We start from the raw sequence: 16,619 nt of genomic DNA, 5'->3' as shown, positions 1-16,619 counted from the left end.
CATTTGTCATGCTGGATTTCCCATATTTTGGATTTTGCTGATTGCATCCCTGTGGTGTTAATAAATTCTAAATTCTTCCCTCTCACCAGTTTTCTAAACTCATAGTTAGATTTAGAAGCTTGGTCAACTTCAGGTTTCATTTCTGACAAGAATACTTCACAGAGGGTGCAGGAAATTCCTGTTGTATCACATCAGGAAACATATCATTTCTGGTTATTTCTTTTTTTTGTAATCTTAAAACTGATCAGTGAACTGAGATATTGCTGTCTGATCTGTCAGCCTTTCATCCAGTGGCTGTAGCAGCCATTGCTCATCACTGCCTGGATCCAGTAATGTATAAACCTGTCAAAAAATGGGGGGGTCTAAAACTTCTATTGATGCATAAAATAGGAGCTGTTTAATTAGCACATCCAGAAATGGAAAGTCATGATGTTGGCTGATAGCAGTTAACTGCTTTATTAGTTGCTGCTAAGTCACTTCAGTCGTGTCCGACTCTGTACGACCCCATAGACAGCAGCCCACCAGGCTTCCCCGTCCCTGGGATTCTCCAGGCAAGAACACTGGAGTGGGTTGCCATTTCCTTCTCCGATGCATGAAAGTGAAAAGTCAAAGTGAAGTCGCTCAGTGGTATCCGACTCTCAGCGACCTCATGGACTGCAGCCTTCCAGGCTCCTCCGTCCATGGGATTTTCCAGGCAAGAGTACTGAAGTGGGGTGCCATTGCCTTCTCGTTATTAGTACCAAGTCTAATTTTTAAGAATATTTAAATTAAACTTTTTACAAACCATGGTTTTTCTCCCCCCCAAAAAAGTTATGTTTAATAAAATAAGAAAAAAATCAGAATTTTTGTGTGGATGAATAACATTTTATGCTTTTCTATTGCAGAAATCACTTCTCAAGAAGTTCAATTGCTGCAGGTGGGCAAAAAGGAAAATCCTACTACACAATTACATTTACTGTCAATTTTCCACATAAAGATGATGTGTGCTATTTTGCTTATCATTATCCATATACATATTCAACTTTGCAGGTGAGAACTCATTACGTTATATTACAACCGTTATTGTATTGTATGTATATGTGTTAGGTAATAAAAGAAATATTATTTTAATAAATCAATAAGGTAATAAAAAGGTCCAAGGTTGACAGTTTTAGAAAATAATACAGTATTTGTTGAATTCATTAAAGTAAAATGGGAATGTAGTCTTTATGTTTATTTAATAGAAATACTACAGAAATGACATGGTTTTTGCTTTCTATCTTTGAGTAGAAATCTACAAATCCAAATTTAAAAATTTTAACTAGGTGAATTTTCAGCTTGTTTAGTGAGAAGCATTGAATCTCCTAGAAAATATAACAGTAGACAATGTGGATGCAATTTAAGTTTCTCTGTAGTGAATTCATTTCTTCTAATGATTTCATATGGAGTCCTAGATCCAGATTGCTTAGAGTATGGGGTGTAAGAGTTGTTTTGTGGGTTCTTTTAAGATTTTTTTATTATTTGCATTTTAAAACAAACAATTCAAGTAATTACTGTGACAGATTTATACTCAGAACAGAATGTCTGTCCTAATAGTCAAGGATCATGAAGCTTCATATGATCAATTGAAAGAAATTGGAACATTGTGATTAGAAACAAGCTTCCAAGTTATTAGAGAGGAGAAAAATGAGAGGAAAACACAGTCCACAGAGCCAAAGAAATATCAAGGCTGAGAGCATTAAATGAGTTCACTTTATTTTAATAAGGTTACAATCTGCAGTAAAGGTATAAACAGCTATTTTATTGTGCTGAATAACATAGCATCAGAAACATAAAGTGTTGTTATTTACGTAGTCTTTTGTTTCTGTTCTTTACTGACATTACCTTTTTAATACATTTTAAGTATCCCTGCTTTCTTCCTGTCCCACTACCGTGATCTTTTCCAGGCATTACCATTGTTTCTCACTTGGACTTGGGTCAGCCTCTTTGTAACTTTTGTCCTAAATTTCACTTATACCCCCTTTCTTCTTCATCAGTGTTTTACCACACTGTGGCAGGAAAGCTCTTTGGTGGCATGTCTAGTCATATAGATCCCCTGCTTAAAACTCCTTAGTGATTTCTCTTGCCATGTGTATGAAATCTACAATTCTTACCATGGCGCATTTAGTCATTTCTCTATTTTGCACAGTTTTTGCCATTTCTTTGTACTGTATGAACTGTTATTTACTTAATATTTATCTTTTAATATTAAAGATTATCCTCATTCTGAGTTAATATCTGTGAAATAACTGGTTTAATGTGCCAAACTTTTTTTTAATTCACAGTAAAAATACCTATTTAAAAAATTTGAAGGTTATCCACATACCATTTAGTTGTCTTAATTACCAGTAGTGCAAATATTGTGCTTTGGGAAGGACTGGTCTACCAAGCCCTTCCTTCTGTGTTAAATTCTCGATTTGTTTCTTTCTGTTCTAGCTATGTCCTTTTTAAAAAATTACTATTTCATGGTCCTCCTGTATACTTTCCTTCTGCCTGCAGCACACTTTATATCCATTTCACTCATCCTTTGGATCTCACTTTAAATGTAATTTTTTCTGGAAGACCTTTCCTTACTGCCCAGACCCTTCAAGCTTCCTCTCCCTTTTTATAAGCCCTCATAGCACTCTGTATTTTCGGGGGCAGAGTCCATTTATTCATTGTTGTATCCTTAGTGTCTGGCACAGTTTCCAGCCAAGAAATAGTGATCACCCAGTAAATCATGATTATGTGAATGAACATAGGCAAAAGTTGGAAACCAGCTAAATATCTTTAACATAAGGGAGTGAACAGTTTATATTTGGTGTATAAAAAGCTTGTGTTTTCAAAAAACATATATTGAACATATTTAATGATATGATATAGTATTTATAATTATTAATATATTTATGTTTATGTATAAATTATCAAGTGGTAAAATCAAATTATAATAAGTCTTCCATGTAATTACAGTTTCTTTTATATACATTGGGTATTGTTAGTAGTACTCTAGGTGATACAATTGCAGGTGTTCTAAATTTTTTCCTGTACTTTTTATATTTTCCAGGCATTTTACAATGAGCCTATATTAATCTTGAAATCAGGAAAATTTTTTTAAAAATGTGTGCTACATGATTTTCATTCTCCATATTTTAGGTTGCTGTTAACAGATCTACAGTCACAAAATTTCAAAATTCGGAAGGCTTTGAAACCAAAAGTATTTTCATAACCCATTTGTCAGCAAAGCCTGGCCTGATTTGAGCTTATTTAGAATATTGATTCCACTTAGAGTGACTCTTCATAGGTTTTGCTGCAGAAATAATAACGTGCTGATTACAGGCTGCTGCCGCCAGCTCCACTGGTTATATTGCACTTTGCACTATTAACATTATCCAAACCGTATCTGTCCCTTTTCTCGAGTTCCCCAAATACTGATGTTCAAGTGCGTCTGGGCCCTTGAGGGTTTTGGAGAAGGGATTAGGAACCTGATCTGATTCACATTTAGTTCTGTTTGAGATCTGGATGCATTTATTCCTATTTATCATAGGGAGGTTTTAAATGATTGTATACTTTGCTTTTAAATTTTTATTAAGATGCATCTTCAAAAATTGGAGTCAGCACACAATCCTCAGCAAATCTATTTTCGAAAAGATGTGTTATGTGAAACCCTGTCTGGAAACAGCTGTCCCTTGGTGACTATAACAGCAATGCCAGAGTCTAATTATTATGAACATATCTGTCAATTCAGTAAGTTTGTCTTCTTCACTCGCAGTACCAATCATTATTACTTATTTTTCTTTGCTTCATAAGTATTTTGTAAGGTCAGTAGTACTGGGAATAGGCATCAGAAACCTTGGGTGCTAGTCTGGGTCTTGTTATTGCTTAGCCCTGGGCCCACTTCTAGGCCTCTGTTTCCTCATCTTGAATATGAGGGAGCTGCCTGAGGTGACCTCTAAGGTCTCTTTTGATATTGATATACTGTAGTTCTTATTCTTAGAAGTCATACTCAAAGTATAATATAACAAGTTATACCATCCGTTTAAGAATTTACAGTTAATTTTATTTATAAATAAAACTATCAGAAACCCCCCAAGTGTTTTGATGCTAATACTGAATGAATAGCTACTTGTTTTTCCCCGTCATTTATATTTTTTAAGTTGTCTCAAATGTACAGCTGTGGTAAAAAAAAAAAAAAGATATATATACGTATATAAGAGAACTGTTCTAATTTTGATAAGAAGGTGTTTTCAAGAAAGAGTAGGCACTTGCTATTCATGAAAATGTGAGCAGGTGAACTGAGTGTTATTTTGTAGACTTGTATATCTAAATGTTTAGTTTCTTTGTAAATCTCTGAGCAGATATACCTATTGTTCTGTGCTTATCATAGTGACTATAAAACAGAAATAAGATTATATTTTCCTTAATTTCCCCATGACTTTATGAAAAATTTATATTTTATCTATATTTCACCAGCTACTTATTCTTTATGAAATCAAGGTAATATTAAAGAACTAATTTTATATTTAGATTAATCATTAGGAAATAAATAAGTGACTTAAATACTATTTAATATGTTATTTTCATATAAGATGTGGCTTACATGGGTTTTATATCTGTTTTTTCTAGAGGGCCTAGTGCAGTACTTATAAATAGTAGGTGCATAGTGAGTTCTAATTTGATTTTATATCAGTATTCACAGTTGAGTAGAAATATTTCTAAAGCGCCAAAGTCAACCATTATACATACTTTAGTAGCTGTTCATTTTAATTTGAGATTTTATGTACACTTTAGGAAATCGTCCGTATGTTTTCTTATCTGCTCGAGTACATCCTGGAGAAACTAATGCAAGCTGGGTAATGAAAGGAACATTGGAGTATCTCATGAGTAATAACCCTACTGCTCAGAGTTTACGAGAATCCTATATTTTTAAAATTGTCCCTATGCTAAATCCAGATGGTGTCATCAATGGAAAGTAAGTTAAGCAATAGTTATAGAGAAATTCTAGATTTTTGTGGCTGTCCTGTGTAAACTTATTGAAATAATAGCATCCAGGTTAATATGGAAAGCAAATGTCATGATTTTTCTAGAACAACAAAAAAATTTAGTGAAGAATTAATCTGTGATAAATTTTTAAATGAAAATTAAACTGTATAGTAGTAGTAATATGTTTTGAGAAATTCTGTATCTATTCATGAGAATATAATTTCATAAAATGTATGTTTTGCTTGAATCATTTTAGGAAAATCACAGAATTAGGATATGAGAAAGATTTTTTTAACACATCATTCTGTTGTAGTTTCCTTTCTTATTTATCAGTGGCATGATCTTGGTTGTTCTAAGATTTAGAATTTTCTGGGATCTCTTTCCACTAATATGGAATTAGCTCCATGTGCTAACTTCTTCCTGACATGAGGAGGAATTCTTTAAAGTGGAAATACTGAAAGATTACTTTTTAAGTGGATGTGGATCATAGTTTAGTACAGTTCATTTATCGTGTTAATTAGAGCAAGGTCTCTTTACTGCTTCTGAAAAGTGGGATTTTGTCTAGCTATCATGAGCATCTCCAAAGTTGAGGGTACTATACTTTATTTATTTCAGTAAAAGTACCATGAATATTTATCATGTTTTAGGAAATGTTTGAATTTTAAAAATAGAATAATTTTTCTAGATAGTATGATTATGGAACTAAAATGAGCTTTTATGTCTAGTTTTAATTCAGAAACATATTGACCAGTTAGAATTCTGTTTATATTTCTGTTAGCACCTTCTCTTTGCTTAAATTTTTGCTCAGTGAGTTTAATACTTAAAACCTACAATTAAGTGAAAATGTATTTGAATTTTTATAAGAATGTGTACTTTTTATATACTTATCTTTTTTAGAAGGAAGGTCCAGATAGCACATTTGATAATAATTAATACAATCAAAGTACAGAACTTTAGCATTAGAAATGTAGTCAGAATGGAAAATATGGCCATGAATACATTTTATAGTGTATGGAACAAAACCCCAGAATGAAGAATTTTTCCTATAGCTTGAAAATTTTGACCTGCAAGCTTACTACAGTTTAAATGCATGTAACCCACAATCTGGCACATAGCAAATGCTAAATAGATGTTTACTTAATGATTATAACATGCCTTTTGGTAAGCCCAGCACTTACACCTGTTTGAAATACTTAGTGGAATAGAATCATAAAATAAATCAAGTGCATATAAGAATTTATTGATACCAGTGTTTATCTATTGTTGTATTTACATGTATACAGTCACCGCTGTTCCTTAAGTGGAGAGGATTTGAATAGACAATGGCAAAGTCCAAATCCAGACTTACACCCTACAATTTATCATGCCAAGGGTCTGCTACAGTACCTGGCTGCTGTGAAGCGTTTACCACTGGTAAGTGGCAGTGTTTGTTTGTATAATCAAAGAGGTGATTTTGTTGATCGGTAGCTTAGTATTTTGTAAATAATTGTCTGGTTATAAAAGCTGTATGTTAGTTTCAAAAGCAGTTTCTTTAAAGTGTCTTTGTCATCAGTCACTTGTATATTAATTGTGGCATCTAATACAGTGTATTCATATTCTTATTTCATTAGGTTTGATTTTTATAATTCTCATGAGCCTTTTATTTTTCTTTATTGTTTATGAACATTGGTCACTCCTGGTTGTAAGTTGTAGGTATTTGACTGCAGTGTTTAAACAACACGAGGGTAAAAGTATGTATCTTCCAAGTTCTCAAAGCACTAGAAGCTTATTTTTGAACTTTTTGCTGCTGCTGCTGCTAAGTCGCTTCAGTTGGTGTCCAACTCTGTGCAACCCCATAGACGGCAGCCCACCAGGCTCCCCTGTCCCTGGGATTCTCCAGGCAAGAACACTGGAGTGGGTTGCCATTGCCTTCTCTGAACTCTTTTTAGCCAGTTCTAAAGCTGGTAGGTCTTAAGTTTCACGTGGGAAAGGTAGTATAGGCATGGTAGGAGACCCTGTGCCTGTGTATTTCTTCTGTTTTCAGCAACTTTTGTTTTGAATGTTTCCATCATGTTAAGCCTTAATCTTTCTTTGGTAAAGATGGAATATTTTGCAGAGTGGCAAAATTGACATGCAAGTCTGACCGTTTTCCATTTTTAAAATGGTGCTCTTACAAAGCATACCCTCCCCCCCTCCCCTTTAAAAAAAGTGTTTTTCATGAGAGCATTTTCATGTTCTCTTATTTAGGTAAGTATTTTAACAACCCTTGGGGCAATGATGAATGCAGCTGTACATTTGACCTAAAATTGTATTTATTATTTTTTAAATGATGGTAGGTACAAAAGAAAGAGTGTAACTGATGGCTTGATGCAGGACATGCCTGCAAAGGATTTAGCCATTCTAGTATTAATCATAAATCCTTTCCAAAGGTAGATATGTACTATTACTTTTAGGAATTCTACTTACTAAATGGTGGCTTATTTACAATAAAATGACCAAGGAACACAGACCTGTTATTGGCTTCATACTAACTAGCTTTACTTGGCAGTGCATGAATTTGAAGGATTTTCATTTTAAAAATATATTGTCTTTTCAAGGTTTATTGTGATTATCATGGTCACTCCCGAAAAAAGAATGTATTTATGTATGGGTGCAGCATCAAAGAGACCGTGTGGCATACAAACGATAATGCAGCGTCATGTGATGTTGTGGAAGATGTGGGATACAGGGTAATTATTATAAATTATTATAATTTATAATAATAGGCAGGAAGTTTTGAATTTCAAACATGCATGAAACTACAGAACACAAAACATATAGAAATTACTTAGAGTCAGTAAATGTTGCCATTTTGTTATTCTGTTTCAGATTTTTTAATTGAAATGTTTCTTTTAAAAGTTTAGCTTTTCATGTTTTTTAATTAAAGTATACTTGATTAACAGTATTAGTTTTGGATGCATTATGTGGTTATTTAGTATTTTTATAGATTATGTTCCATTTTAAGTTATTATAAAATGTTGACTGTATTCTCTGTGCTGTACAGTATATCCTTGTACTGTTTATTTGTTTATTATATACATAATAGTATGTATCTCTTAATCCATTTTCCTAATCTTGCCACTACCCCCATCTGTCTCGCAACTGGTAACAATTAGCTTCTTTATATCTATGAGTCTGTTTCTGTTTTGTTATATACAGTCATTTGTTTTATTTTTTTTGGTTCCACATATAAATGATAATATACATATAAATACATATATTTTGGGGGTTCCACATATAATGATAATATACATAATAAATGATAGTTTGTCTTTCTCTGTCTGACTTATTTCACTAAACATAATATTCTCCAGGTCCATCCATGTTGTTGCAAATGGCAAAATTACATTATTTATGACTGAATAATTTTCCATTATATATATGTACCATATCTTCTTTATCCATTCATCTGTTGATGCACACTTAGGTTACTTCCATGTCTTGGCTATTATACATTGTGCAGCTATAAACATTGGGATGTATGTGTCATTTTGAAGTAGTTTTCATGTTTTCTGGGTATATGCCTAGGAATAGGATTGCTGGATCATATGATAGCTTTATTTTTGTTTTTTTACTGCTCTCTGTAGCAGCTCAATCAGTTTACATTCCCATCAACAGTGTAGAAGGGTTCCTTTTTCTCCATACCCTCTCCATCATTTATTATTTGTAGAACTTTTGATGATGGCCATTATAACCCAGATGAAGTGATAGCTCATGTGGTTTGATTTGCATATCTCTACAAATTAGTGATGTTGAGCATCTTTTCAATATGCCTATTGGCAATCTGTATGTCTTCACTGGAAAAATACCCATTTTCTGTCCATTCAGTTTTTCTGCCCACTTTTTAATTGGGTTGTTTATTTTTCAATATTTAATTGTATGAACTATTTATGTATTTGGATATTAGCCCCCTCAGTCGTTTGCAGATATTTTCTCCCATTGCATAGGTTGTCTTTTCATTTGGTCAGTCATTTCCTTTACTATGTAAAAACTTTTAAATTTAATTAGGTCCTAGTTATTTATCTTTGCTTTTGTTTTCTTTACCTGAAGAGACAGATTTAAAAAAAAATATTGCTACTACTTATGTGAAAGTGTTCTGCCTATGTTTTCTGCTGTGAGTTTTATTGTGAAGGGAAGGGAAAGTCACTCAGTCGTGTCTGACTCTTGGCAACCCCATGGACTATACAGTCTGTGGAATTCTCCAGGCCAGAATACTGGAGTGGGTAGCCTTTCCCTTCTCCAGGATTCTAACTTAAAAGGTCTAAACAATAGAAAACTGATACACAAATCAATAACAGAATCTATTTATTTATTAGAGGCAAAAAGCTGGAGTAAAACTATAGTCATGGTACCAAATCTGTATTTGCCTTTCATAATTACACAAGATTGTGGCATGTATTTCTGTGTGCAGAGTTCTACTGCTTTTGCCTCATGATATCTCCTGTATTTAACTTCTGTACTATTTATTTTATACTTTTATTGTTCAAATTTCAGCAAGATAACTTAGCTCCTCTCCATGAGGGGACAGTAGTAGTAGTAAGCTTATAGTGCACTAAACAAAATTAAAAGGCTACAAAATAACTTCACCTCCTCTTTGCTAAATTAAAGTTTAAAGTTATTTGTTAACAGTAAGTCAAAAAACTCCTAATACTCTCAACTGCTGCTGCTGGTGCTAAGTCGCTTCAGTCGTGTCCGACTCTGTGTGACCCCATAGACGGTAGCCCACCAGGCTCCCCTGTCCCTGGGATTCTCCAGGCAAGAACACTGGAGTGGGTTGCCATTTCCTTCTCCAATGCATGAAAGTGAAAAGTGAAAGTGAAGTTGCTCAGTCGTGTCTGACTCATAGCGACCCCATGGACTGCAGCCTACCAGGCTCCTCCATCCATGGGATTTTCCAGGCAGGAGTACTGGAGTGGGTTGCCATTGCCTTCTCCTAAGTCACTAATAATAGGGCAGGTACTTTGAGTCATTTTTTCCAACAGTGGTGAAAATTTAAGCACTTTGACTTGCAGTCTCTTCCTCTTGTTGACCAACTTTTTTTCAAAGATAACTAGAAAAGTCATGTGATCGTTCCAGTGGCCATGTTCAAAAAGGGATAGAGAAGGAAGAGACTAAATTCTTGACAATGATCATCCTATTATCTTTGTACTCAGCAGATAAACTAGTTATATCTCAAATAAGAGAAATAAGGAAGCTGGATTTTTCTTAAAATTTTCCTTTTTCCTGTTTTTAGAAAACTGGAATTAGCACTTCTAGGAGGTTAATCAGCCTGGTAAACTAAATAGAGAGCAACGTGCCTGTCAGAATCAGCCGATCTTTGCGAGTATCATTGTATGCAGTCTTAAATTTAGGTCTTTGATTCATTTTTACTTTATTTTTACATATGATGGGAGGAAATGTTTTAATTTCACTCTTTTACATGTAGCTAACCAGTTTTTCCAGCACCAGTTATAGAAGACACTGTCTTTTCCCTATTGTATGTTTTTGCTTCTTTTATCATAGATTAATTGGCCATATGTTAGTGGTTTATTTCTGGGCTCCCTATTCTGTTCTGCTGATCTGTGTGATTGTTTTTCTGTGCCAGTACTATCCTGTTTTGATTACTGTAGTTTTGTAGTATAGTCTGAAGTCAGGAAGTCAGTGATACCCTCAGCTTTTTTTTCCCCTCCAGATTGCTTTTATGGTCTTTTGAGGTTCCATATAAATTTTAGGATTATTTGTTGCACTTCTGTGAAAAATACCCTATGTATTCTGGGTATTTTGATAATGATTGCATTAAATCTGTAGATTGCTTTGAGTAGTATGGATAGTTTAGCAATATTACTTCTTCCAATTCATGAACAGGGATGTCTTTGTTTTTTTGTATCATTTTCAGTTGCCTTTGTCAGTGTTCTGATTGTCAAGAATATAGGTCTTTCAGTTTATTTCTAGATTTTTTTAATAAGATCTAGAATGTAATTAGCTTTGGATTCCTGAACTGTATGATAGTTTTTTAGTGTATAGAAAAGCAACAGATTTTTGTAGTTTGATCTTGATCCTTTACAAGAAAAATCCCAAATAAACATCCTTACCGGCTATCCACAATAATTAACAAAGAAGAAAGGTCAAAGTCAGCAAAAGAAAGGAAATAAAATGAGCAGAAGTAAAATTGAGACCCTGCCACATCTTCAAATAGAAAATGTCAGTGAAGCCAAGAGTTGATTTTTTTTTTTTTTGTAAAAAAACAAAAACAAAAAAATAGCCAGGCTCATTAAGAAGTCCCAATAAACAAAATAAAGAGGAGAAATGTCAACCAATATCATAGACATACCAAAAAATCATAAGAGAAAACTATGAACAGTTTTATGCCAACAAAATTGGAAGACCTAGAGAAATGGATAAATTCCTAGAAATATACAGTCTTCCAGAACTGAATCAGGAAGAAATAAATAACCTGAACAGACTGATCACCAGTAGTAAAATTGAATCAGTAATCAAAAAACACCTAGCAAACAGAAGTCCAGGGCTTGATGACTTCATAAGGGAATTCTACCAGACATACATAGAAGAGGTAATACATACCTTTCTCAAACTATTTCAAAAAACTGAAGAGGAGAGAATACCTAAATTCATCCTATGAGGCCATCCAACATTGCCCTGATACTGAAATCCAAAGACACTGCAGAAAAGATTATAGGCCAGTATCTCTGATTAATGTAGATGCAAAAATCCTCAAAGAAAATATTAGCAAATGGAATCCAAGAATATATGAAAAGAATCATACATCATGATCAAGTGGGATTTATTCTAAGATTGTAAGAAGGGTTCTGAATCCACAATCAATCATTGTAATATACCACATTAACAAAAGGAAGGATAAAAATCACATGATCATCTCAATAGATGCAGAAAAAGCATTTGACAAAATTCATCCATTCATGTTAAAGATTCTCATCAAAGCTGGCATAGAGAGAACATATCTCAACATAATAAAGGCTGTTTATGACAAACCCATGCTAATATACTCAGCAGTGAAAAACTGAACACTTGTCCTCTACAAGTGCTTTTCACACTTAGATTTTTATTCTATCTGGAATGTATTTTTGTATGAGATGGAGGGATATAATTTTTGTTTACCCATGTGTAACCAGTTGCGTCAGCACCATTTATTAAACAGTACCCCTTTCCTCTGCTGATTTTGTAAAGCCATCTGTTATACACCTTGTTTCCCATGTATGGGTGTGTTTTGAGGTATGCCTAGGATTGAAGTGAGATCTTTACTTTGCATCTTGTCTGCTTTTCCTTCTGTCCCAGTGTCTCTCCTACCATACTTATGCCTAAATCAGCACCCCAGATTATTTTCCAAAACAGATTTCAGTAACATACCACTACCCTTAGCAGAACTTCAAAGCACTTTTTCTTTTTGGTATCCTCTCTCTTCGTCTCCTTTCCAAAATAAATGAGTAGAGTCATATTAAAAATAGAAACACGCCACAAATATAAAGTAGTAAGTAAAAGTTATCTTCTCTCAATCACTAATCAATCACTTTCACAATGTGTATTGTGAGACTTGCCTGTAAGCACATTCATTCATAGGGGTATGTAAACATAGCATTTGATGTTTTAGTATTTTTTTTCACACTCTACAGCAGTTTTTTTTCACATAATATTTGATGGCCATCTTTTCATCTTTATATCTGTCTCTGTCTCTTTTTGACAATTACACAAGATTTTCATTGTGTATTTTTGTTATTATTGTACCTTGTTGGTGGCCACTTCGTTAGTATTGCCAAATTGTCTTTCATAAAGATTGTACAAATCAGTACTCCCCGATGAATGATAGTGCTGTCTCTCTAAACATCTTATTGTCACCTTTGCCAGGTGAAAAAATATCTGATGGTTTTAGTTTGTGTATCTGTAATTATAAATATATGAGATCAAGTATCTTTTCTTATGTTTGATCCCTATTTTTGATCCTTTGTTTGATCCAATTATGATCTCTAGTTTTAAAAAATAGCCTTTTTCATATTCTCTCTTTGCTTTGTACAAGTCACCTAATTATTGTTTTGAAAATACTCTTCGTGTGTATTATATTACATTTTTTTTAATGAAGTGCAGTAGTTTAAAACTTCTGTCGTATTTGTTGATTTTTTAAAAACTGGTTTCTTCTTTTGCGGCTTAGATTTTCTCATCCTGAGATTTTTAAAGTAGAGTTCCATATTTACTTTAGAGCTTTTAGTTTCATTTAAAAATTTAACTTACTAATTTAAAATTTAAATTCTCAATCTTATTAAAGTTTAATTTGATAGAAAGTGACTTTAGCTAGTTTTTCTCAGTGGCTGAGCAGCTGTGTCAGCATTTTGTGAATGATCAATCTTCCTAACTAATAATAGTACCAACTTTAACAAATACCTTTGACTTTAATTCTGAACTCTCTTTCTAAAGAGGTGCTATTCCTATGCCAGTATCTCCATTTAACTTCTGTTAGATATATATTTATCTGAATTTGAGAATAATTTTAAGTTGAAAAAATGTGGGCATTTAGATTGTGATTATCTTAGCTTTATTGATTAATTTAGAGATGATTAACATTTACAGTGTTAAATCTCTTAGTCAAAACATCTTCATGACTAAAGTGGAAAAACATCTTCATGACATATTCATTTTAAATATGTTTTTCTTAATGTTTTAAAACATGGTTTTCTTATATAGTTTTATTTCACTTATTGGTTATTACTATGAATATTACTTTTTATTCTATTTTCTGACTACTGTTTGGGAAAGCAGAAAAATCTGACTTAGTAAAAGGATTATTTTGATGTTTTGGTTAGCAGGGGATATAGGAAGAAGATCCACATGGACTGCTGTAATGACTATGCTTTCATAAAAATTTTTTTTTAGAAATTAAAAAAAATTAATGACAAAAAAGAAAGCTTTTGAAATATTTTATCATTTTTATCTTTGCAGACTTTGCCTAAGATTCTAAGCCATATTGCCCCAGCATTTTGCATGAGCAGCTGTAGCTTCGTAGTGGAAAAATCTAAAGAATCTACAGCTCGTGTTGTAGTTTGGAGAGAGATAGGAGTGCAAAGAAGCTATACCATGGAGAGTACTTTGTGCGGCTGTGACCAGGGAAAATATAAGGTAAAACATCTCAGGATCTCTAGCCATAGAAATATTTCAAGACTGTCCTTTCATATATACTCTAGTAGTTTTCAAATATATATTAAATGATATGTTTGTTATACTGAGTTATATGTAATTCACAATAATGGAATTGAATCATATGCAGTGTTAAGAACAGTCTCTCTCTTGTTCTTAAATTCTCTGAACTAATAGCTTGCTTTGGGTCCTTATGAAGTTTTAGTTGAGTCTATTTATAGTCATAATTTTTAAGAAAGTACACTGTAGTACACATTTAAATAGTGATTAGTGATTATGATTTATAATGAACTCTGAAGGTAGTACATTACTAATAAAAAGTTCTATCATTTAAATTTATTGAATGTAAGTATATTTTTATACATTTAGAAATAGACACATTACACTAGAAATAGACACATTTATTTATAAAGTTTTTTTTTATATTTAGATTTTGTGCATGTGTGACTTATAAATGCATGAAGTGTTTGTTAGTCGCTCAGTTGTGTTCGACTCTTCGCTACCCCATGGACTGTAGCCAGCCAGGCTCCTCTGTCCATGAAATTCTCCAGGCAATAATACTAGAGAGGGTTGCCATTCTCTTCTCCAGGGGATCTTCCCGATCCAGGGATCGAACCTGGGTCTCCTACATTGCAGGCAGATTCTTTATCATCTGAGCCACCAAAGAAGCCCTTTCAATGCATATCCCTTCACTATTTTTTTTTTTTTTTCTTTACTAAAACTCTTCTGTGCTGCCATAGGCTTTTAATGGAAGAGAGTTCAGACTTTACTTTTGAAATTTAAGAGTAAATTTAAGAGTAACTTCCTTGGTGGCTCAGAGGGTAAAGATACACCTGTAGTGCAGGAGACTCAGGTTTGGTCCCTGGGTTGGGAAGATCCCCTGGAGAAGGGAATGGCAACCTACTCCAGTATTCGTGCCTAGAGAATTCCAAGGACAGAGGAGCCTGGAGGGCTGCAGTCTGTGGGGTCACACAGAGTCGGACATGACTGAGTGACTAACACACACAACAAATGTTAAGTGACTTTGAATTTTTTAAAGTTTGAGCATGTCATAGGAAATAAATAGACCTTAGGTAAAACAACTGTTATTCTGTTTAGTTGCGTCTTGTTTTTTTTGATGTGGTACAAGAGGAAAGTGAATCTCATGGTGATTTTCACGCATCTCACATAAAAGCAATTATAGCTTTATGTTTAGAAGGAGTTTAAAAATCTTCCAGGTGCTTAGTATTAAAAATGTAAACATATTATGGTTGGTGCCAGAATCTTTAAGTGGAGAGCTTTGTGACTTTTCCATTCTATAACAAACTAGAAAAAAAAAAAAGGTATAAATTTTACAACTGATGTTCAAACTTTGGGGCTCTGGATGGGTAGAACTTGGTGAAATTCTAGTACTTTGTGGAGAGTGACTTTTCCCTAGTGACTTTAAGTTGACCTCAGAATACTATTCTTTCAGAATGTGCTATCTTTTCAAATCTCTCCAAATACTGTAAAGTGGTGACTTCTAGACTCCCAAAGTCATGGTTGTGGTGAGAGAGGAGCTTGGGTACCGCAGCTCGCAAATTGTGCCTCGTGGTTATTGCTTTAGTGGATGGTATGTGTGTGGGATGGGAAAGCTTGACAGTCACTTTTGTAAATGACCATAGGAAAAAAAATCTTGTACTTTGTGATTTAGGGAAACAGACTGTAAATTATTTTTTCTCAAAGAGATACTTTATGCAGTCAGATTGGAAAAGGAAACTAAAAGCATCAGTGTCTATGAAACTAGTTTCTGGGGGTAGGGAGAGAGGATGTCAGGGAGGCTGAAACTTAAATGCCCCTTGAAATCATCTATGGCATAATAACAGCAGTATTTTCTTATTAGATTTGTATTCTACTTATAGACTTTCATTGGGTTATTTAAACGTTCTGTTTTTGCTTTGATAAATGTATTTGGTCATTGAAAAAACCACATAAAATATTCTAAAATGTATTTTGAAACAAAATGTTAGACAAGTTTTGTAAAAATTATTAATTTTAACTTTTAAAAATAAAATGGATACATAGTAAATAGTTGACTTCCCAGGTGGCTCAGTGGTAAGAATCTGCCTGCCAATGCAGGAGACACAGGAGACATGAGTTTGATTCCTAGGTTGGGAAGCTCCCCTAGAGAAGGAAATGGCAACACTCCAGTATTCTTGCGTGAAAAAAAATCGCATGGACAGAGGAGGCTGGTGGGCTACAGTCCATGGGGTTGCAAAGAGTCTGATATGACTGAGTGACTGGGCACACAATGAATAGTCATTTCTCTTTTATATGATTTATATTGATATACTTCATGTGATTTACACTGGTAGAGTTACATTGATTTAATAAAACTTTTAGAGAAGTATGTCTTACTACAAAAAATAAGTTTTTTACATCTAAAATTCAATCCTTTTATCATAACATATACTTCTTTAAAAAATTTTTTAACTAGCCAACTTTTTAAAGAGCAACTTTAGATT

The 16,619-nt window shown here is 33.6% G+C and overlaps 1 protein-coding gene across 3 annotated transcripts in view; it reads left to right on the top strand.

Moving 5' to 3' along the window:
• Positions 1-16,619, top strand: part of AGTPBP1 (ATP/GTP binding carboxypeptidase 1) — a 191,923-nt gene that overhangs the window by 156,452 nt on the left and 18,852 nt on the right. For all 3 annotated transcript variants that reach the window (XM_061426061.1, XM_061426060.1, XM_061426062.1), the window contains 6 exons: positions 885-1,029; positions 3,588-3,741; positions 4,786-4,966; positions 6,261-6,390; positions 7,554-7,685; positions 13,942-14,118. In XM_061426061.1, the coding sequence (XP_061282045.1) occupies positions 885-1,029; positions 3,588-3,741; positions 4,786-4,966; positions 6,261-6,390; positions 7,554-7,685; positions 13,942-14,118 (919 nt within the window). The remainder of the gene's footprint in view (positions 1-884; positions 1,030-3,587; positions 3,742-4,785; positions 4,967-6,260; positions 6,391-7,553; positions 7,686-13,941; positions 14,119-16,619) is intronic.

Source organism: Bos javanicus, chromosome 8 (assembly GCF_032452875.1).
Source record: "Bos javanicus breed banteng chromosome 8, ARS-OSU_banteng_1.0, whole genome shotgun sequence".
Lineage (NCBI taxonomy): Eukaryota > Metazoa > Chordata > Mammalia > Artiodactyla > Bovidae > Bos > Bos javanicus.
Note: the sequence above shows the minus strand (reverse complement) of the source record. Positions and strands in the feature narration are given on the sequence as shown.